General features: G+C 35.9%; 1 protein-coding gene across 3 annotated transcripts in view; it reads left to right on the top strand.

Annotated features, from left to right (window-relative positions):
- LOC129743736 (1-phosphatidylinositol 4,5-bisphosphate phosphodiesterase classes I and II) overlaps positions 1-24297 on the top strand; it is a 373988-nt gene that overhangs the window by 300991 nt on the left and 48700 nt on the right. For 2 of the 3 annotated variants that reach the window (XM_055735864.1, XM_055735863.1), the window contains exons 5-9: positions 7763-7948; positions 8452-8649; positions 9145-9327; positions 23469-23649; positions 23769-24210. In XM_055735864.1, the coding sequence (XP_055591839.1) occupies positions 7763-7948; positions 8452-8649; positions 9145-9327; positions 23469-23649; positions 23769-24210 (1190 nt within the window). The remainder of the gene's footprint in view (positions 1-7762; positions 7949-8451; positions 8650-9144; positions 9328-23468; positions 23650-23768; positions 24211-24297) is intronic. The other variant, XM_055735865.1, reaches the window with a different exon arrangement.

Below are 24297 nucleotides of genomic sequence, written 5' to 3'. Positions count from 1 at the left end.
CGAACTTGGCTTTTCCGAGCGGGATTTTTTTTCTTTTTCCCTTTCCTCTTGGTATCTATTTTTTTTCACCATACCTAGTTCCAGCCAGGTCTTTCAGATGGGAATTCTTGAAAATGCTTTTATTCTTGCTAGCGCTCTAGCTACACATCCTTCATCGAGAAGATGCCAACACTGTTGAACAGCTTCGAAGTGGAAAATAATTGTTTTCCAACCGTTACGTTGCAAGAAAAGCCTACCGCATCGATTGGGAGTGTTTTGTTTCGCTTTAAAAATTGTGGACAAGCGAAGTTTAGGAAGCAAGACTCGGCTCAAATAGAGAGATATTTTTATAGAATACTCGCTGACCCGTTGTGCTTTGCTACACCTTCCGAAACATTAATGATATTTGTGATATTTTTTTTAAACATCATTTATTTTAAATGGAACCTCCTCCAAATGATACTAAAATCAGGTTCAAGATTGCTTCTTAAAATCATTACCTAGTTATACTTAAATAAATTTCATATTATGTATTATTATGTATGTGGAATCCCACCTTTTTCCCCTCTTACGTGAAGAAGGTTTCAAGCAATCATCGTTACAAAATAACGTCATCCGCACAATTGACTCCAGTTAATCTCCAACGCCAAATTAGGCCCACGATCAGTTCTGGAGAATATTTTCACTCAAATATCGTGTAAATTTGCAAGTACCGTTTTAAAGAACCGTGCTTAGCATGGCAAAAATCCATGTGAAAAGAAGCCGTGTTAAAAAAATTGAGAGAAATCAATCCGCGTAAAAATAAAACTTTAGTGCATTCAAATATTCCTTCCTTCTTTCTTTTTTTTCATGGAAAAAGAAAGGGGTCTCAAAACCTAAGAGAAATGTTTCTTATACTCGAAAACCGTCCGACGCCAAATTTGGTTTCATTTGCTCTTTTAGTCCTCGAGCTTTGCAAAAATGTCTATGAAAAAACCCCTTTTTATCCCCCACTGGAAGGAAGGAGGGGTCACGAACAATCATAAAATCTTTTTTTTTTCTCAAATACTCACCCATATAAAACTAAGTTCCATTTGTTTGAATCATTGTCGAGATAATTTAAAAAATGGTATGGGTGACCCCCTCCCATCTTTCTATCTTCTTATGGAAGTAATTTATCAGAGAAATATTTCTCATACTTGAAGACCCTCCCACGCCAAATTTGGTTTCAGTTGCATGTTTTGTTCTCGATCTTTGCAAAAAATTGTATGAGATTCCCCCCTCACCATTTCATATTTTCCACTGGAAGACGGGCGGGGTCTCGAATAATCAAAGAAACATGTCCTCTTTTTTTAAATACTCTCACATGTCAAATTCTGTTTCATTTGCTCGATTCATTTTCGGACTTTTTTTTTTAAATAGAAAAGTTGATCCCTTCTCTCGTTTCAATGCTATGCTTTAAATATTTTGCTTAGCCAAATACTCCCACATGCTAAGTTTTATTCCATTTGCTTCATTAGTTCTCGAGCAATTCAATCATGTTTCTATCGTTTGGGAGGCCTTCTTCTCCCTTCCAGATTTATGGAAGGGTCTCAAACTACTATAGGAACCCCCCACCTGCCAAGTTTCACGCAAATCGGTTCAATGGTTTCCGAGTCCATAGGGCAGACAAACAGATTTTTTTTATTTTTTCGATTATAGTCGTTTTACCATCTTTATGGCATTCACGACTCAATGATATCAACGTTGCAGTTGGCGGAAATTTATTGTACACTGAGGTTTTTTTTACGCGGTTTTTTTTACACGGTTTTTTTACGCGGCTTTTTTTACGCGGATTTTCCTTTTTTTCGGACCTGAGACATGAGACCTGAGACATGAGACATGAGACATGAGACATGAGACATGAGACCTGAGACCTGAGACATGGAACATGAGCCCTGAGACATGAGACGATCTGAATTCCACACTGTCAAATAAGCCTCACTATATTCTACTATTCTATTAATCTAATTGATTTTGTTTTTTATCTTAAAAATAAACTATCATTGTACGCAAATTTTTGAATAATCATGGTTCTTACGCGTTTTTTTAGTAACGTGCTTTTTTGCGCGAATTTTTTAATTAAAATGGATTTTTTACGTGGATTTTCGAATTTCCGGGGTTTTTTTACGTGGATTTTCGAATTATTAAGTTTTTTATTTACGCGGATTTTCAAATTAACGCGGTTTTTTCACGCGGTTTTTTTTCACGCGGTTTTTTTTCACGCGGTTTTTTTTTACGCGGGACGAAATACCGCGTAAAAAAACCTCAGTGTAATTTGTAATTTGTAATTTATTAACTTAAACGTAGCCTATCAGTTACAATGAACTATTGATTCAGGTTAAGGAAAACTTATTATGAAAAATTTATCCGGTACAATTTACTCTTGAACTCGAATAAGCGGACTTCAACTCAGGAAGCAACTGACAATTCATTTTTATAAATATGTATATAGATTTTGGGTCTAAACATGTTTTATTGATGGCACCATGGCCGTAGCCCTCCGCATGAGGGTCCAGGAAAAGCAACGAGATATTCTACTCTACACTAGAAATTTCAAACTCTCAATCGAATTTGATCATTGTGAAAGACTTTTCAAGGGTAACAATCTTAACTCATAACTGTTGCCAAATTATCAGAATCGAAATTGTATCTCTGTTTTCATATTTTGGATTTTTTATCCAGCCAGTTTAGGATTCTTGATTTTCAGTTCGAATGATTATATAAAAAAGAACTAAAAGGCTGTTTTGAAATCCTGGTTCAAATTCGGATTAGCATTTCATTTAAATTTTAATTCGTGATTTATGAAACTTATACGCATTTTCAATATTTGAGCTATTATTTTCCATCCTGAGTTTTTGCTTCATATTCAGATTCGAAGTTCTTAAACTTTGTTCTAACGCAAATTTCGAACATAACAAACCTTTCAAATAGCGAATCAGAATTCAAAACTAAGAATCAAATTCTTTATTTTAAATTCATAAAATATATTGAAACTGATTCAGAATCATAAGTCGGATTAAAACTAAATAATTAGGTACTGAATTGAAATTAGAACCCAAAACAGCAGAATCAAAATTTAATCATGATTGAGGGCTCTGAAACAAATTTCACTTCTTGACTCAAATTCAAAAATGTGATCTGAAATTAAGAAACAGAAACCGTTATTTTTTGTATATTTGAGAAATCGTTTTAAAATTCGGAAACAGATTCAAATTTTTATTACACATGTATAATTCTGTTTCAAAAATAATAGTCAAAATTGAGGTTGAGATTTACAATCAAGATGAAAAGATCAGGATGACTATTTCGATAGAAAAACTAAAATAGCATAAATTGACGTCTAGTAATTTTTATAATTAATTCAATTTCGAAATTTGAAATTTTTAATCAAAAGTCCGTTTGTTTACATTTAAGGTAAAAATAACAAGTTTTTATAATAATTACAGTTTTTTTTTTTTTGCAAATTTTGTTGTTGAAAACCCCTGATTTTGTTTTAAAAAATTTCCTTCACAGGATTTCAATAATAAAGTTGATTTTAGTGAAATTTTTTTATTTTCGACGAGACATGTTATCTTCACGCAAAAAATTTCACTGAAAATTGCATATTTTCCTAATGTATTGTTAAACAGTTTATTACATTTTTTCTAGAGTCAAATTACAAACTAAAGTCTTACTTTTGATCAAGTATGCAAGAATAAGACTTGAACCACATAATTTCAAACTTATTATTTCACTTTTGAAAATTTTATTATTTTTCATCGAAGGTCATCTTCAAAATCTTTAGATTTACTCAAGAATTCGATAGAATAATTTTTTTTCCAAGAAATTGAAAGCTTTCTCTGAAAAACCCTTTTTATGGCCAAATCAAATAAGCTAATTCTACCAGATTATTGAAAAAAAAAATCGATGAAAATAAGTTTCCTATTTTGTTACTTGCACTGAATTATTTGAAGAATTGAGGATTTTTTTTCGAAATAAGCTTTTTAATACGAAACACTTTTATGTAAAAAAAAAACTTAAAAATTATTAATCAAATAGTTCTTACTAAACATTTTTTTTATTAAGTTGTTTATATTTAAGGAGGAATCGTTTCTACTAGCGCATATCGGGTTAAAGCGCTAATTACCATTTGAAAAACCAGCAACATGTCTAATAAACCAAGTTTAAAGTTAACACTTATTGATAAAAGGCATGATAGAATGTTGCAAAAGTTTGAAGCCAAAAAATATTGATAATAATTTTTGGAGAACTTTGGTGAAATTTTTCACGCTTCTTAAACAAACATTTCAGAAAAACTCGAATATTCAATCAAAAAAAATTATACACCCGGTTCGGGTCAAATGCTCTGATTATGTGTAAAATTTCCCATAATTTGCCTTGATTTATTCACACTTTTCACAAAACTTGACAAAAAACATAAATTGAGTAATGATAAGATTCAACATTTGAATCCAATAAAATTTTAAGAGTTACTTTCACAACAATAAATGACTGGATTATTTTTATTTTTAACTTCCTAATTTTTCCCGTTATTTAAATGATTTTCCCGGTTTTTCATTGCACTGGTTTTTAAATATTAAACACTTCTTATCAATGAAATTGAGTTGAGAAAACATTATTATGTTCTCATTTTAAAGTTTTATCCGAAATAGTTAGAATTTGTGGCGAGTACTAAGCCCTCTTTCATCAAAACGTTGTCATTAGCAAATTTACAACTGTTCAAAGAATTTTCAGCAATTGAAATTCAGCTCATATTTTTTCAAACTTTTAGACGATATCAAAGTTGATATGGATATAAAAAATGCAAATCAACCAGAGCGTATAAAGAGTCGAAGTTGATTTCAAAAAATAAGTTTGTAGTTCCTTAAAATATTGTAACAATTTAATTGTTGTGTAGGGTAAACATTATGAATGAGCTGAACATTTCAGTTCAAATAAAATAAGCGTCAAATAAAAGTCTATTCGAAATACCGAAATTCCTCCAATAAGAAATGCAAGTAAATAATTATTTTAATAATTCATTTAAAATCCTCAATTGGAACTTTCCATAAGTTTGATTAAGTTTGAGCGTTAGGGGTAAAAAAATTAAGAATTGGAGATTTTTTTATTATCTAACGGGTTTGCGCCGGGGGTCTTCAGATTTTCCCCAAAATTGAAAATTTGGTTTAGTATTTTGTTTGGAAAGATGATGAAATTTCAATGCATTTTGATGTGCTATTTTATAATTTCCGTTGGAAAATAACAGAGTTATGTAGCTTTGAAATATGGTTATTTTTTATTTACAAAAAAATCTAACCGAGGCTAACTCAAAAAATAAATATGTTAGAAATCTGAAAAAATACTTGTGTTTTAAGTCGTAAAAATGAACCAAATTTTCATTTTTGAAGAAGATCAGAACACTCCCAGCGCAAATTGTCAGATAATAAAAAACATCCCCAATTGTTATTTTGAAGTTTCAATCAAAAAATTTGAAAGTTCAAAGTTTTTGCAAAACTAAAGTAGGTGTTTGAAGTTAATCTATATCTCTCTTCTCAGCAAACATTTAAGAAGTTATATTGAAGGAAAAACAGAATTATTCAAGCAAATTTACCAGATGAAAAATTGTATTAAACTTACCAAAAGAGCATATAGCTACAAAAGTGGAGGCGATATGTCTACAATGATAAGATTCCAACGATTCGATTTACCCACAAAAAAAATTTCCTCGACCGAGATATGAACTCTAATCTTTCGAGTTTGCTGTCCGATATCTAACCACGATGTCAACTCTTCAGTTGATATGATCCACGCTATAGCTCAATAGGTGATATTTTCTTTTTACGAACCGGTCAAAGGATGAAAGGGAGAGACCGGATAGAGTGTCAATTGAAGGACCGTCCATTTAAAACCCCCGTTTAAAAAAAATGGATTCCAATGCGCGATTTTTTCCAGGTTTAAAAAAAATCGCCAGGAACTACCCCACTCGGATACATGCGAAAAACAACTTTTAAATACTTATTAAGGAAGATCGGATAAAAATCTAAAAAAAATTCTTTCCAATTCAGGTAAAAATATAGATTTAAGATGCCCCTATTCGACTTAATAGATTCATTATACAAATTTATCCTTTTCATCAACTCTCGAAATGTTGAAATCTTTTATTGAAAAAGTTGAGTTCTTGATTACTGTCAGGAATTGAAACACAAAAAATGCTTCCGTCTCTAGAGAACATATGTTTGCTCAGCTCATGTGCATATAAACGAAACTTGCCAGATTGCACTGTTTTATCAGGGTTTGTCTGGATATTTAATTCGAAACTTGGGAAAAGTTCGGTCCGGCCCGATTACCGGGATTTCAATGAAAAAGCCCGAATTCATTCACCTGATTTGCAAATCCAATAAAAAAAACAAATTTTATTGTTAATTTTTTTATGCGTCCAAAACGAAATTTTCAGAGCACTTTTTATGAAAATAATCATCTAAGGAAGCATGAAATGGAACCAAAAAATACCGTTTCAATTATGTTGATAAGATTAATAAGATTGGATTAAAAATAATTTTTCAAAATTTTTTTTATTGTAATTTCTAGGTTTTCACCAAATATGGCCGGATTTTAACCGGATTTTTTTTTCAACAATTTTGAAACCATATGCCCGGATTTTGCCAGGATTTGTCCGGCCCGGATACGTGCTCAAAAAATCTGGCAATTTTAATATAGACTTGCTAATATAGGTTGCCACAAATTTTTTCAGCAAGCATAAGGGCCGGACAAACCGGGCAATTTTTATATGAAAACGTGGAAAAATCCGTTCATTCAATTTCAAATTGACGACCAAAAATCCGGGCAATATCAGGGCAAATTTTCTTAGAACTCAGAAATTCCTCAACGAAAATCGAAAAAAAAATGAAAAAAATTATTTCCATCAAAACTCATTGACAGATTTTGAACGGCATTTTAGGCTTCCAAAAAACCATTCATGAATATTTTTATAAAACCTGCTCAAAAAATTTCATTTTGGAGGTGTTGTTGTTTTTTTGTTCAATTTGTCAAATAAAGTGAATAAATCTGGGCAAAATCCGGGCATTTTTCAATGAAATTCGGGCAACCGGGCCGGGCTGGACTGTTCTCAAATTTAGTATTAAATATCCGGATAAACCGGGCAATCTGGCAACCTTACTGTAGGGTGGTCCAAAAAAGAGGTATGAAAATTTGAAACAAAAAAAAGATACTATTTTTTCTCCAGATTGTTGATGGAATTGAAGAAATGACTACCTGTGCAATTCACGCACATGAAGAATTGAGAAAGTAGGTTTTGCCCGTCATCATCAAAAACGATTCATATTAACTAGAATGTGTATGTACATGAATATTTCGAGTTTTTTCAAGTGATTGTTAATTTACTTTCCGATTAAATGAAATATGAACTGTTCAATTTTACAAACAATGTATTTATGAACTATTTTCAAATTATTTATTCACATTATTCGAACTGAATCCCACATCAACTATTATCCATTTGCGGTAATGTTTATTGCAACCATAAAGCTAAATCACGCTAACTGTTATGAATAGAGACATTAAATTTTCATCTTCCGAGAGTCTCCATCGGCGAAGAAATCCTTACCGAGTAGCCGCAAATTGTTCCATCCCCAAAATCCCCCATAATTACTCCAATCAATTAGCCACCATCACTAACTAAATTCATTCCGTTACTCTCCGATTTCGTTTTTCATGTCTGGCTGGCTGGCTGGCCTTTGTTGTGGACTTGGTGCTCTTGCTGCAGCATCATCAAAACCTTTGCCACCAACAAGGACGATCGGCGGCGCGTCGAGAAGGCCCTGGACGTGTCCGGACTGCCCTCCGGGAAGGTCGACTCCCTGGCGCTCTCCAAGTTCCAGTTCGAGGACTTTTTCAATCTGTACAAAAACCTTACCCAAAGGTCGGAAGTGGAGAAGGTCTACGATGAGCTGTAAGTATAGTGGGTTTGTTTGTTGTTGTTCTTTTTTTGTTTTTTTTATGGTATTCGGTGTGTAGTTCAACTACCGTTTTTTCTGTTTTCCTCTTCTGACCAGAGGATTTTCTCTGCTAAACCTTGAAAACTTAACTGAACGTTCACATAATGTAAACAAAAAAAATACCAATTTAGAGCATGACACTACAATAAAGCTTAAAAGATCATCGTGTGATTTTTGGAAAAATTCACCCAAGTCGATAAAAAACTCAACATTCGCTTAAGTGATATTTCATCACTCCAGTTTGAAATCTGCTAAGCAAACGTCACTTTTGAACAAACAGAGTGTGATTGGTTTCCGGTCAGTGTTGTTTTTCTATTCTGATTTCTGAACAACTGCCTCCACTAAGTCTGGCCGTATGGCTTCGGTACGATAATCTGTGGCCATTCATTTTCATCCACCATACACATATATTGTTTTTTTTTTTTTGCTCTCTCCCGTCTCCTTGACCCACACACAGCGTCGGAACTTCGAAGCGCCGATTGATGTCCACAACGCAGTTGGTCGATTTCCTGAACAAAACCCAGCGTGATCCAAGGCTTAATGAAATTCTTCATCCGTACGCAAACACGGCCAGAGCACGGGACCTCATCCAGGAGTATGAACCCAACAAGTTCAACGCCCAAAAGGGACAGCTTAGTATCGATGGCTTTCTGAGGTGAGTGCTAAAGACTATTTCGGGTTTTTTTTTATTTCACCCTTGAATGGAGCTCTAGAAACTTTTTTTTCTCAACGATATGCGGGTGAGATGGAATGTGCACAACAAAATTGAATGCGTACACCTATTATTTACTCTTCCAAAGTGTAAAGTAGCGTAATTCGTTTAAAAGGTTGAAGGTAAAAGGTTCATTGATTTTTTTTTCAATCACCTTAAAAATAGTTTTAAATAGAATGAAAAGGTAAAAATATCTTTATAATTTGACAGGTTAATACATTTTGAAAGAAATAATAACATGAATTTATGATCTCGATTGTTTTGTGACAAACTTGTAGATACGCAAACAACAGCAAAAATGATTGAGGTTCAAAATCTGTCGTAGCTTTTTGTTTTCTGCCAGCTGCTCTTCTGTTTCCGTTTTGGGAAAACACCAGCCCGTTACCCGTTTATCTGACGATTTTCCTCTCCCTCTCGATTTTGCGCTTCATTTTTCAGGTATCTGATGTCCGAAGATAACCCCATCATGGCAGTGAGCAAGCTGGACCTGTCCGATGATATGGAACAACCGTTGTCACATTACTTCATAAACTCATCCCACAACACCTACCTGACGGGTCATCAACTGACGGGCAAGAGCTCGGTCGAAATCTACCGGCAAAGTTTGCTGGCTGGATGCAGGTGAGTAAAGTTCCGTCAGTCAGTCATTCAGTCCCTTCAGAAGGATTGATACTTTTTTTCGGTTGAAAAATGTGATGTTTGCCTTAGGGAATAGTCGATACTTTTGATAAAAGCTACTTTCGGTGTCCTATTTTGTTGATGGTACCTTTTCTGGGATGAATTCTATTCTTCCTACTTGCAAAAAAAACCTGAATGTACTTTTTTAGCAAATTTAAAGAGTTTCAAAAAATTTTGGGCGTAAAATTTGATAAAACAACTTCTAATCTTAGGAATCCAGAGATTTTGAAATAACTTGAAACTTTTCAGGAATATCTTAGAAAATTAAATTAGATCTAAAAAGTAATTTAATATTTCGTCAGAAAAATATCATCAAAGATAGTTCATGAATTCACTAGAATGATATTGAAATAAATAAAAAGGTAGAAAATGGAAGAACTCAGGCTAAACTAAGGTTGCCAGATTGCCCGTTTTTATCCGGGTTTGCCCGGATATTTCATACAAAATTTGGAAACAGTCAAGCCCGGCCCGTTTGCCCGGATTTCATTGAAAAATGCCAGGATTTTGCCTAGATTTGTTCACTACATTTAGCAAATCGAACAAAGAACGCCTCCAAACAGAATTTTGTGGAGAATGTTTTGTAAAAATAATAATGAAAGGTGTTTTGGAAGCCTAAAATACCATTCAAAATCTTTCGATGAGTTTTGATTAAAAAAAATTAATTAAATTTTTTTCTTTATTTTCCTTAGTAATTTCTTGGTTTTGAGAAAATTTGCCCGGATATTGTCCGGATTTTTGTCGTCACTTTTGATATCTAATGCCCGGATTTTTCCAGGTTTTCATAAAAAAAAAATGCCCGGTTTTTCCGGCCCAGATACATGCTCAAAAAAATCTGGCTTGGCCATACGTTGTATCTATAAAAAAATATTTTAACTTTTAGAGAATACAAGTTCCCCTATATACCACGAAGCTATTGTTATTGTAAAACCATGAGCTCTGCTGTAGTAAAAAATTTCAATGATTAAAGAGAAAATTCTAGTCTTTATAACCTTGTTTTCGCATTGTGGCTTTTTACTACTTTAATAAGAGCATTTCAAAACAATTCTAAAATCAAATAATATAGCATTTTGAAACTGTCTAATCTTCAAATTATTTGAACATAGTCTTCGCTTTTGAAAGGAAAACTTAAATGTTTTTTTGTTAAATTATGGAGTTAAATCACCATAAATTATGTTTGTCACTTACCTTATCGGCAAAAAGTGATGTCCTTTTTAGTAAGAACATCTAAGATTATGATATTATATAGACGGATAGAAAGTAAAGAGAAATGAAAGATGGTGAAAATGAGCGGGTACATTTATTAGAAGCATATGATCATTTTGCAAATTTTTCTTCGGCACGGGTCATTTCTATAAAGTGGTAGATACATATAAAGTTGCATTTTAGAAGGCCAAGCGGTTCGCTTTTTTGTAAACTTAAACATTTATAAGATCCTTATTGGATCTTCTTCAGGGTCGAAAAATACAGTTTTCGTGTAAGGAAAGGTTTGATAACTCGAATCAAACCTTATAAGAAAACGACATTTTAACGCCTCTGAAGAAGATCTAATATGGATCGAAACGTTCGAAAAATTTCTTTCATCTTTAAAAATCTTAGACTGATAACCCTGTAAAACCCTAAAAAATCAACGGTATCTGAGACAAATTATTTCTTTCAATGGAAAACACTTCAATATTTTTAAGTTTTGTTTTATGACACATGAGATATGAAACATGAGACATGAAACATGAGACATGAAACATGAGACATGAAACATGAGACATGAAACATGAGACATGAAACATGAGACATGAAACATGAGACATGGCACATGAGAAATAAGACGTGAGACATGAGACATGAGACACGAGACAGGAGAAATGAGACATGAAACATGAGACATGGCACATTGTAACAGTTAGTTGATTATGCATGTATTAAAGAGAATAAAAACATTGATCATAAGTTTGGAACCAAAACACACCACACGAATCCCCTCAGTGTGGACATACTTGTTCCGAATAAAGAAGCCCCGCGTTTGACGAAAACGTCAAAAAGAAATACGAGATATGAGAGTAAAATTTGATTCAGTGTGGAGAAAAAACGGAAAAAGCAGTGACGCGAGCAGATTGGATTCGACCGGAAAAACGCGGCAGCCTCCGACGCAGGAATTCCCGGAAGGCAACCAGCAGACAGAAGTGTCTCAGGGCGCGGTGTTGTGCCATCATCTTTGCGGCTGTTTCTAACAGTTTGCCGCTTCCGTTTTGCCGGACAGATCGCATCTAAGCTGCTGGTGAGTTGCTTTTGAGTTGCGCACTAACAACGTGCACTAACGTGTTCCGTAATTTACTCAGGTTGCTCCATCCGAATCCGATCACGGATCAAAAAGGCCCGCTTCCGACAGTCGTACGCCAGGAAAACACGCTCGTGGAAAATTAGCGCGTCGAGCGAAACCAGCAGTAGCGGAATTCGGTGAGTTAACCTCAAAATGTTACCGCCACATTCGCTAACACACGTTTTGTATCCGAACCTAGATTCCCAAACGGGACACCGGAAAAACACCTGGGAAAAGCGAGGATACCGATCATACAATAGCCCCGATATCGGGTAAGGCAACTCTAGAGGAACCGTTCAAGAATGCGCAATTAATTGCTTTTTCCAAAGGGTTTTGTTTTGCTACGCCTTTGGCTTTATTCCGCAGGTGGTGTCGATCTGTCCACGGCGTGCTGTTTCCACATTCTCGTCCGCGTCCGAACCAGGCGGAATTTCAAAGACCCGGGTAAACAGTGCCAGGTGAAACCCGTTGTGTGGTCCTTTGTGGGTCGCACCTGGAGTGTCAGCCGAACAGTTGGTGAGGTGCGTGAGGTGCGTGAGGTGCTTGGGCAGAGCCTTACTGTCGTCATCTGGCCGCTCGAACACTCACGCAAAGCTTAAAGCGTCGCGGGAGAAGGATTTTCCGTCAAATAATCATCTGGTAAGCAGTGCGAGGCGGACCCTACCTGTCGTCCCCTGGTCGCCCGAGCATTTCACCGAAGATCACAGCGTTGCGTGCGTTCATCGGAAAAGTCTACGGGTTGCCGTGCTGCGCTAAGGCGAGTTCGTCTGGCGTTATTGATTTGCCAGTGTGGCACATTCGAAGTCGGCAGTCTTGATTCAGGGCACGCGTGGGCGTGCACTTGCAGTCGTCGTAATCACACACACATCGCATCCGAGGAACATCGTCGAGGGAAGTGCTGCCTAGATTGACAGCAGTGCAAGACACTCGTAGTTGTCGCGAGTCAATAAGGAGAGCTGAGGATTTTGCATGAACGGGGTGTCTACGACATTCATCAAGTTTGCCTAATGACCAACACGTTTCCTACGGTCGTCGGGCAGCTTCAGGATCCGTTCGAGACACAACACGTCAGTGCTGACATGCAGCATACAGCTAGGCAATATTTCGAGCGCAGGCGCTCTTCGAACCCGTGTCAGCTGATGACAACTAGGATCAAGTGAGTTTACAATATCTCTTTACTCGAATACATGCAAAAAATGAAAGTTTAAGTTTTGTTTTGTTGTGGCCAATTTTATCATTAGTGCGAGGCTAGCCCGGTACCTCTTTGCACTCTTTGCGAACATTATCATCGAATAAGAAAATCTATTACAACATGAGAAATGAGACATGAGACATGAGACATGAGACATGAAACATGAGACATGAGACATGAGACATGAGACATGAGACGTGACGCATGAGATATGGAATATGAAATATGATATATTATGATACATGAGAAGGTTTACGTCTCCCGTTTCACTTATCTCGTCTCAGTTCTCTCGTCTCAAGCCCCCATGACTCATTTCCCATGCCTCAATTCTGAGGTCCAGATCTTATATCTCGAACTCTCAGGTCTCAGATCCAAGGTCTTAGTTTTCAGTCTCCAGGCATAAGATTTCAGATCTCAGGTTTTTTTTTATTTATTTTTTTTTTGTTTAACGATTACACACATATAGGATCTCCGTGAAACTTCATGTTTCTTTGAAGGGATCTAAATTCTTCTTAAGATCATCTTTCAAGGGTCTAATGGCTAGTTTCAAGTCTTAGGTCTCAAGTGTGAGGGTTAAGGTCTCAGGTTGCAGGTTTTGGCTCTTTTTTATTTATTGCATAAATAACAAAAAAAAAACTACATTAACTTAACACCTTCACAACAATTCCTTCGTTATCTAATTCATGTTTCTGTATAAAAGTCCTTTTCATGATATGCAAAGTTTTAAAATAATATAAAGTTTTAGATATAAATCACTTTTTATAATTCAACCAGTAACAATCGACCGATGTTGATTTCGAACACGATTTTCATCTTCTTTATTAAAGAGTGTATCCGAATAAAAATGCAACACTTTGTTTTGTGAATATCTTTTGAATGCAGTAATGTTTACATGTGCAAATTTTTTGTGACGTTATGTTCAGTGGTTTTTGTGATAGCGTTCAATAAAGAAACTCATTGACCCAAATTTTTGGGCAGGATCGCGAATAATCGAGGAAAATCCGAGTGGAAGACCCTAAAACAGCTGAAAATCAACTATCCAATCGAAGTTCTGATGGTAAATCGTTGAGGAAAACCTAGAGGATCTAACGTGAGCTAAAATTTGAATAAAAGTGCAGATGATGGATTCCAGGAAATTAAGACATTAGACTGAGTCGATTTGGGGTCATTTTGGAATTTCTTAAACCCTGGGGTCTAAAAAGTTTTGTCTTGGTCTAAAACTCATCCATGATTTTTTGCGGAATTTTAAAGTAACGTTTACATGAGTAAATTTGAACTTTTATGTTTGTATGGCAAAATTTAATATTTTGTACTGAAAAATCAACATCATTTTTGTTTCGTCTGTGGAACCGAGCCAGCTGATGGTTTTTGTACCAATTTATAAATTTTCTAAAGGAAATTTTCCGTAGCACAACTTTGTCGAAGACCGTAACTTCGTATCTTATTAGGCAAAAAAGTTATTAGTTGTTTAACAGGGGTATGTCTTTTCGCATTGATAAACAACAAATTCAATTGACATCACTGCTTGAGCCTCACGAAGTGTTGCATGGAAAGTAGTCGCGCAATACCTCGCTAGGCACTCTGCAGGGATGTCAATTGAATTCATTGTTTATCAGTGCGAAAAGACGTACCACTGTTAAAGTCTGCTTCATTTAATATTGGAACAAATTTTTTTGCTCATTGTGGCGCTCCTAGTGGACGGATTCGGAAACTTTTTTCACCCACGTGTCGGGAAATTCATTACCTTTCACCATGCATTTATGTCATAACACCAAACGATAGCATTTTGTAAACAACCGCCATGGAAGCCGAACGGAGAGATCAAATTGTGCACAGTTTTCTTGAAAATCCATTGTTGTCGGCATCGAAGCTAGCTAAACAGCTTAAAATGCCCAGAAATACCGTATGGCGTGTTATCAAGCAGTACAAGGAAACATTGACGACGGCTCGGAAGCCGCATTCGAAGCGTCGGAGTGGAACTGTCGACCGGAAACTGCGTGAGAAAGTCATCAAGGCCGTGAAGAGGAATCCCAATCTTTCAGACCGCGATTTGGCCAATAAGTTCCCGGCCGCTCACAGTACGATGCGACGAATTCGTCTCCGGGAAGGAATAAGGTCATTCCGAGCCAGCAAACAGCCAAATCGGACGCTGAAGCAGAACAATATGGCCAGAATCCGTGCTCGAAAGCTGTACGACCAAGTGCTGACCAAGTTCGAAGGATGTATTCTGATGGACGACGAGACCTACGTGAAGGCGGACTTTGGGCAAATCCCAGGTCAAAAATTTTATTTGGCGACGGCTCGGGGGGATGTACCTGCAAAATTTAAGTTCGTGTTTGCGGATAAATTCGCCCGCAAGTACATGATTTGGCAGGGGATATGCAGTTGTGGACAGAAAACCAAAGTCTTTCTCACTGACAAGACAATGACATCAGAAGTCTACAAAAAAGAGTGCCTACAGAAACGGATTCTGCCGTTTATTCGTGCCCACGACCGTCCAGTAATGTTTTGGCCGGACCTCGCAAGCTACCATTACAGCAAAACGGTTATGGAATGGTACGCATCGAACGGGGTCAGCGTAATACCGAAGGACCTCAACCCCCCAAACTGCCCCCAGTTCCGGCCGATAGAGAAATACTGGGCAATCACGAAGCGGAGGCTTAAGGCAAAGGGAAAACTTGTTAGGAACATGACTCAAATGAAGAACTGGTGGAATCAAATCGCCAAAACGGTGGACGAAAAGGGTGTGCGCCGCCTAATGTGCCGTATTACGGGAAAAGTACGAGAATTTCTTCGAAACAGCAATGAATAATTTTATTAATTTTTTTTTTATGAAAGAGTAAAGAAAATGCTACATTTGTATGAAAAACAAATTATGAATTCGTTAATAAATGACTGAACTACACGCAATTGTTTGTGTTCCAATATTAAATGAAGCAGACTTTAAAGAGCTAATAACTTTTTTTCCTAATAAGATACGAAGTTACGGTCTTCGACAAAGTTGTGCTACGGAAAATTTCCTTTAGGAAATTCGGTTCCACAGACGAAACAAATATGATGTTGATTTTTCAGTACAAAATATTCAATTTTCCCGTACAAACATAAAAGTTCAAGTTTACTCATGTAAACGATACTTTAAAATTTTGCAAAAAATAATGGATGAGTTTTAGACCAAGACGAAGGTTTTAAGACCCCAGGGTTTGAGAAATTCCAAAATGACCCCAAATCGACTCAGTCTATTAAGACATGTCAAGGCACAATCCAAAACATGCAACAAAAAAAGTGGAAGAAAAGGTCAGTTTTTATATCTAATTTGTTCAGTTGACTAATAAACAGGTCTGACTTCATGTCTACAAGATAAAATTAAACAAAATACGGTGGTCAAATCGTGCGCAAAATGTTTCGATCTTTTGCAGGGAAATATTTTGAAAATTTTTATACAGGCTGTAAAACGAACTTAAAGCGGTCATCTGGCGAATTTATCGCCAGAATTTTTTTCGTTCACAAGTCTCATTTGGATGTTACGAAGATAAACAAGAAAAAAAGGAGCGTGTTGCATACTCCTCAAGTAACCATAAGCATAAGGCCATAACCCTTAATCAGCATTACATCAACATTTCTAATGCAAGTTAGCATTATATCAACATTCATAATGCTTTTTGATTTTAAATAAGCATCATTAATGCATAGAAGCAATAACAAAAATAAGCACTAATGGTAGCACTATATGCACATATAGAGCTACTATATAAAGTTAACAAGCATTAAGACCAGTGCTGCAATTTTCTGAAAGCACAAAATGAGAATGACTTTGAATTTCTATCAGTGTAGAATGCTCAAGCTAACATGAATGGAGCCGAGTCGTCAACAAATTAAAAAGCTTCTGATCGGCTCAGTCATTCTCAAGCTTTCGTCAAGTTTTGTCAATATAGCTGTCAGTCAGTTGAAAGCTCATTCGTGAATCAGAACAAACTTGTTTCGCTCGGCTACTACGATAGCGATTTTCGCTCTTTGTATTCGATCAGTGAATGCAGTTTTAGCATTTAATCAGTGTCAGCAAAAGTTGCTGATAATTTCGGTAGACATTTGTTTTTGCTATTTTTTGCAATTGGAATTTGAAATGAAGACACGATTTGTAAATCGCTTAAACCATTTTTCAGATGAGGGATGGGTTGCTTCGTAGGTTAGAAATTTCTTACTGATGTAGGATTTACTAATATTTTCTCAAGGGTAGTATTTTAGTATAGACAAAATATATTGTCTATTTTTATGACGAATTATCTGCACATAGTGTTTGTTACTAACCTTCTTTTATTTTTTCTCAGAACATCCTTGTGATAAATAAAATGACCACCTCATGAATTAATCAATTTTATTGCATTCGGATTATTTTACTAGCAAATTCATAAGTATTCCATAATATTAACCTGCAGTCGTAATTGGTTTTGATAAGTTTCAGGATAAAAATTTAAAAACGAAATGTTGAGAAGTTCAACAAAATTCAATATTAAAAACTGACATCGCATGCAAGTGACCGACTACTCAAATAGAAACGCAATTTTGAAAGGTTTTTTCATAATTAATTTCATTGTTGATTGTCGTAAACATAGTTTTTTCCGCATGCCTAGCGAGTCGATTCGCCCAAGCTTTGTCACCATTCAACTAAACTTAATGATATTGAAATGAAGCTTTCATCACTATCAGCATTGTTTGCCTGAAACTGAAAATGAAGATATGCACCGAAAAAACTTTTCACATTAGCGCTACGTGAAAATGTACATGGATTTTTGCCACCATGAAAATCACGTGGAACCTACGTGAATTTCAGGTAGCAAACAGAGCTCGCGCAGCAAGACGAATTCACGTAGCTTTCATATGAGTTGTATGTGAAAAAAACGTAGATAGAATGTGAAAAGGGATTCGTTCTGCTACGTGCGATTCACGTAGATTTCATTAAAATTTGAACGTTATGAGTTCTTTTCGGACCTTATAAATAAAAACATGTATTGATGATGCAGGACATTTTATTATTTCCAATAGTAAATACACTTCATGTTCACTTAAAATTTGCACTTCAATTATTATTTTTAACACTTATCACTATTGAACTTCACTTACCTATATAAAAAAAAAAGTAAATCGTTGCGAAATTGTTTGTTGGGTTGCTCCATAGTGGTTGTCTGGCCGTCCTTCCAATTCCAAATTCTGTAAAAAATAGCAGAATACTTAAATGACGAATACAAAAACAAATGTTTACTACTCACGTTAATTCAGCATCTCCACCACGTAGAATTTCTCTTTTTGCTAGCACCAACCGTTGGATCGCCATATTCGATACTGAATTCTTTCACATAGATTTTACGTGAATAAGCTTTTCAGAGGTACGTGAACATCACATAGAATGCACCAAATCCCTTTGTACTTGGCGGATCACTGGATTTTCACGTAAATCGAATGTGTCTTTGTTTTGGCAGCAAAAGGCTATGTGAATTTCACGTACGGACCAAATGAATTTGTAATAGTTCTTAAGTGATTCATGTAAGTCAAGCAAAAATTCACGTAATGAGCGCCTACGTGAAAATCCAGGTGAATTTAACGTTTTCTTTTCGGCTGAGTGTGCTAATCTCATGAACCTGCAAAGAGCCTAAATGTATACTAACAATCGATGTCTCCGATTGGTGAATGAGTGTGCAGAGTGCTTTCGGGATTGAGCTTTCTGTTCATTCTCGTATGAATCCAGTTGGAATTGAACTGACCGATACACTGCAATAAATTCAATTGAATATTGAAAGCTGACACTGAAAATTTGCAGCACTGATTAATACTGTAGCACTAGAACTTCCTGTTAGTGCTTATATAAAGCTTTTTTAAAGCGTAGAAACGTCAAACCCGCGAATGTTAACAAGAGTGATTTTCTCATTTGCTGCGTGTGAGTAAGCAAGGCAGCAAACGAAAACAAACAGAGCGGGCAGTTACAGTCGTCTTCTCCCAAAATTTTCCAATACATTTCCAAACCTTCTCATGCATACATTGTCTTTGAAGTTGTGTGGCATCAAGAGTAGTCGGAATGGTAAAGGCGCAAAGAAAGATAAAGGCTGCTGCGGGATCCTCGGTTTGAGACTCATCAAAAGTAATTCATAATTCAATTATAATCACTTCTCAGCAAGCATAATCCTTCATTCAGCAGGTTGATTGATGTTGTAGATAATGATTCTATTTTTTAATTTTTGCTCATTTTAATAAATCGAAGAATAATTTCCTAATTTGAATTTCCGTTTCACATCAATCATGATCAATCAATTAAAAAATTAAAGGGTGTTCTAAGTATGCATTGTTAATGCTTTTATACGGCTGGCGAAAAATCACGTTTTGATGGTGCTCTAATTCAGCATTTGTAATGCTTATTAAAGGCTATGTCGTGATAGCATTTATTCAGTGCAATACAGTGCATATAGTGCAAAACAAGCATTAATTCAGAGTTAAATATGAGAATATAGTGTTGATTAAGGGCTATGTTTTAGTGCTTATGGTTACTTGGGTCCTGCAGTATTATTATGTTTATATTTATGTAACGTAATATTACAATATCTTTCAAATTGTTACAATGTGGTTGTCTTCCTGATGTGAATTACTTAAAAACTAATCGTTCCTTATTTGCTTCTAACTCTATCTGTGTCGTTTTACTCCATGTGTTCCTCTAGTAGCCCTCTCTTAAACTCTAATTTCTTATGAAGACGTTTTAAATTAGTTGGAAGATTGTTCCAATTAACAATACCCCGAACGAAATATGATCTACCATAATATGATGAACAATGTGATGGAATTAGGATATTTCTAGTGCGTGAATTTCTGAGCGGAATGAGCAAGGATTTCAGATAGTGTGGTTTTCCAGAGTTGAGAATTCTATGCATTATCATGCATGATCGGTACTTATAGAAATTATCAAAAGAACATCCAATGAGATATTTATGTAAGTGGGTAAGTCGCACACATGAATTCAAGGCAACTCGTAACTTGTGAACCGATCTCTCCGATGCGTTCGAGTAAATGAAATCGCAATAAATGAACAAAGGAAAAACGTGGGCCTTAAACAATCTTATTTTTGTAGCAATATCTAGATGGCTTGTTGTTAAATTAAGTCTTTTAATCGAGCTATAAATCTTGCAGCATTGAGCATTAACCTGACGATTCCATGAAAGATCGCGGTTGAAAACAACACCAAGGTTTTCAGCATAGTCGACAAAATTTATAGCAGTATCATTCATTAAAAGTTGAGGATAAGAATAGGAGGATTGTTGTCTTCCAAAAAACAAAGCTTTTGTTTTTGAAGGTTTGATTGGTAAAAAGTTGGCGTTTGACCATTCGACAAGCTGAGCAAGATCATGATTTATTTTGTTAAAAAAAACACTTATGTTTCAGGTGCGTTTTTCACAGAGATATATTTGAACATTGTGGGTCCTAGTTAGGGCCGGGTAGTTGGCCATAGGAAATCCTGACGCTTACCTTGCGTATGTTCGGCTGCTACCGGAGGAAACCGTCTTGGTCGGCTTTCAGCTTCACTGACGTTGGTCGTCGCGAGTGACCGGTTGAAACATGACTGACGTTGATAGAGCGAGAGCCCGTATGCGACGGAGATGGATGTCATTCATGCATTGGTCGCCTAGGGGTGTTTCAATGGCATTTTCGCTGCATTGCGTAATTGCATATTTGCTATGATAGTATTATCTAAAGGTTGACTTTATCATACCCCACATCTCCCGTTTACTCACAAAAAAAAAAGAAAAAAAAATTCTTTATCACTCCTCAATGTATCAGCTGTTTCCCAGCTTGTCAAACGAACAGCTGATTTTTCATAGTTTACGATTTTTTTGGCAATAACAACAACATAAAACATGTTCGCTGTTTCCAAGAATCATTGAAAAAAAATCTTATCTTCACAGTTCATAATAAAAATCAACTGAGATGGTATGTTTTTTTCAAAACAACTAAACAACGAAGCTTTCAAACGTTTAACCTCAGGAAATACCTGGTTTCCGTTTTTATTAAAAAAAATTCTCTCCGTGTACCCAAAAAATATTCAAACGAAGATACACCATTTCCAAAAGCCTTTCCTGACTTATTTAACTTCATTCGTTGGTAATTGACTCTAAGCGTGTACAATTGTCAAAATAAACAAAACGCTATTGGGGTTGGGCCTGCTAAAAAGAATAAAGCCTGCTCTTTACTCTTACACAAACATCATCTGCGAAAAGATGCACTGAACAGTACTGTAAAACAGCAGGAAGATCGTTGATGAAAAGCGAAAAGAACAAAGGTCCTAGAATAGATCCCTGAGGAACTCCTGATTCGATTGGGGCAAACTCAGAATAGCAGCCATCAAATAAAACAGTTTGTTGGCGACCCAGTAGATATGAACGCACCAAATTAACTGCTGAACTTGAAAAATTGTATATAGATATTAACTTGTTTATGAATTTAGCATGTGATACACGATCGAAAGCTTTGGCAAAGTCTATCATAAGAAGTACAGCAATTCCTTTTCTATCTAAGGCATAGGCAATATCGTTATGAACCTTCATCAACGCAGTTTCAGTACTGTGAGAAGAACGAAAACCCGATTGAAACTCATATAAAATGTAATTTTGGTTCAAATATTCTGTTATTTGGCATTTGACAATTTTTTCAAAAATTTTTGAAATTGTACTTAAAATGCTTATTGGTCTCAAGTTTGATAAGTCATTTGATTTGGCTTTTTTTTGGAATTGGAATAACTTTTGATACTTTCCATTGAAAAGGAAATTTAGAGGTTTTAAGAATGGTATTAAAAATATGTTTGAGAGCAGGTAGTATGTGTGGTAAAGCAATTCTAATAAGTTTGACAGGGATTTCATCCATTCCCAATGCATTGGATTGTATGGAAATAACAGCATTTATGATTTCATAGTTTTCAAAAACTTTAAATTTAAATGCGTGTGGGTTATAAGGATTATTAAACTGTTCAACGTCAGAACTAGTAAAGTTTGTTGTGAAATAGTTGTTAATTTCATCAGCACTAAAATTAGATACATCAGAGTTACCTGGAGATTTTTTCAATCCAAACTTTTTCAAGTTATTCCAGAAAGTTCTAGCTGGTTAATCAAGATTTATACGTTTTTTTTTACTTGTATAGTTTTCGCTTTTGTTATCAAGTAGCCGAGCAATACAATACTATAAACCTCACGCACCAAACTGATTCCACGACTGTTCACCTTGACGTGTCAACTTGAACTGTGTCTTCGGAATTACCGCGGAATTACGCCAGGAGTATGAAACGTTACACAATTTCTCTATGTATCGTCTGAACATCAACGGACAATTTTAAACCAGAGATGAATATTAGAATGTTCCGCCCGAAATAATCGTGTATTTGAAGAAAATAGGCATTCCCAAACCCCAGAAACCCAGATTACTTCCCCGGATATTCAATTTTTCATTTTCTTTTTTTTCAATTATACCTAGTCGTTTTACCATCTTTATGACATTTGCAACGTTGCAGCTGGCGGACAGTTATTGAAAAACTTATCCGGTACAGCTGTGTTCCATGTTTACTCTTATGGGCTCGAACTCGCTGGCATTCGACTCAGGATGCATAAGACTTGCCAACTGAGCTACATCACGAATTCAAATCTTTTCTTCAATAAAACCACAAAAATACGATTTTTCACTTTTTCCATACATAAATTGTTGCAAATTTGTTACTTGATGAAACGAAGGGTTAAAATGTTTCTCAGACAGTTTGAAAAAAATTGAATTTCTCTATCGATGTTTTGCAATTTTTTTTCAAAAACTTGTAAAATATTTTGTAGGGTTTGAAATGTTGATAAAGTTGAGGTAAATCTTTAGAGCTTAAACAATGTTTTGAAATTGGAGAGATTTTCAGTAAATCTCCAACTCAGAAACAGCAGTCCGGTTTTTTAGAAAGTATTACTAATTTTGATGATTCTCGTAACTTGGAGTTATGTTTCTAGACAATACGATTATTTCGCAATTTGAAGACACAAAAACGTTGTTTTAACCTTCAAACGATTTTAAAGAATATCAAATAACTTTCATAATATTGCTATTTTTTTCTAATTCTGCCGTAATATTCTCCAAATTGGAAAATTTCGATTCGAATCTTTTTTTTTCATTACAATTTTAACTGTGATAAAAAAATATATATTAAATTGGCTATATCGGTGAAATGGTATATTCTATTAATTTTTTTGTTCGTTCGCACTACAAGTTTTCCTCTTGTGGGGCGAACCACGCTTGGCCTACTAATATGTGGTGGTAGATGCAACTCTATCTGTATCTACCACTTCATAGTAGTTGTCCGTGCTGAAAAAAAATTGATGTCTTCTAACTTTCTATCCATCTATTAAAACATTTCATTATCTTAAGATGCCCCTACTGAAAAGAACATCACTTTTCACCGATGAGGCAGATAAATCAAATAACAAACAAAAATTATGGTGATTAATCTCTTGACAATGATTTTAATTTTGAAATGGCTCACAAAAATTTGATAATAAATTTTTTATTACTCCATTTCCGCAGATGCGTCGAGTTGGATTTCTGGAACGGGCGCACCGAGGAGCCGGTCATCGTGCACGGCTACACCTTCGTGCCGGAAATCAATGCCAAAGATGTACTAGAAGCAATAGCTGAAACAGCATTCAAAACATCCGAATTTCCTGTGATACTTAGTTTCGAAAACCACTGTAACCCAAGGCAGCAGGTGGGTGGAGAAGTTCCTTTTTTTCAACTATTTGTTCTGTTTTGCAACTTTCAAGACTTGAATGTGTTTTTGGCATTTCGTTGGAATATTTTTTTTTGCTTCCATTTCTATCTTTCCAGGCTAAAATAGCAAACTACTGTCGTGATATTTTTGGAGATATGTTACTAGATAGACCATTAGATTCTCATCCGTTGGAGCCGGGAATGCACCTGCCCTCTCCAGGATCTCTGAAGCGGAAAATTATCATTAAAAATAAGAAAAAGCACCACCATCACCATCATCACCACAAGAAGGGTGGCGGAGGATCGGCCGCGGGTGGGGGAGGCACCGGAGCGACGGTGGGTCCCGGGGCAGCTGGCACTGGAGCAGGAGGAACGTCGGGCCCGGGCAGCAACATTAGCAACACCGCAAACGCCAACAACAGTAATGTCAGCAATAACGTAAACGCAAACAGCACTTCCGCCACGGCAATGGCCACGGCAGCGGCATCGCTGTTCACGACCGGAACCGGTAATAGTGTAGCGGCAGTAGCGGTCGCAGGTACGAATCATTCATTCGAAGGTGAGAGAAAGGGGGGAGAGATTCTATTTTTATGGTCACCCCTGTAGGTACCTGTACGTATGTACATGTACCTGTTGGTGGGTTGCA

The sequence above is a fragment of the Uranotaenia lowii genome, chromosome 2, assembly GCF_029784155.1.
Source record: "Uranotaenia lowii strain MFRU-FL chromosome 2, ASM2978415v1, whole genome shotgun sequence".
NCBI classification, from domain to species: domain Eukaryota; kingdom Metazoa; phylum Arthropoda; class Insecta; order Diptera; family Culicidae; genus Uranotaenia; species Uranotaenia lowii.
The sequence above is the reverse complement of the archived record's forward strand: the minus strand, read 5'-3'. Positions and strand labels throughout refer to the sequence as shown.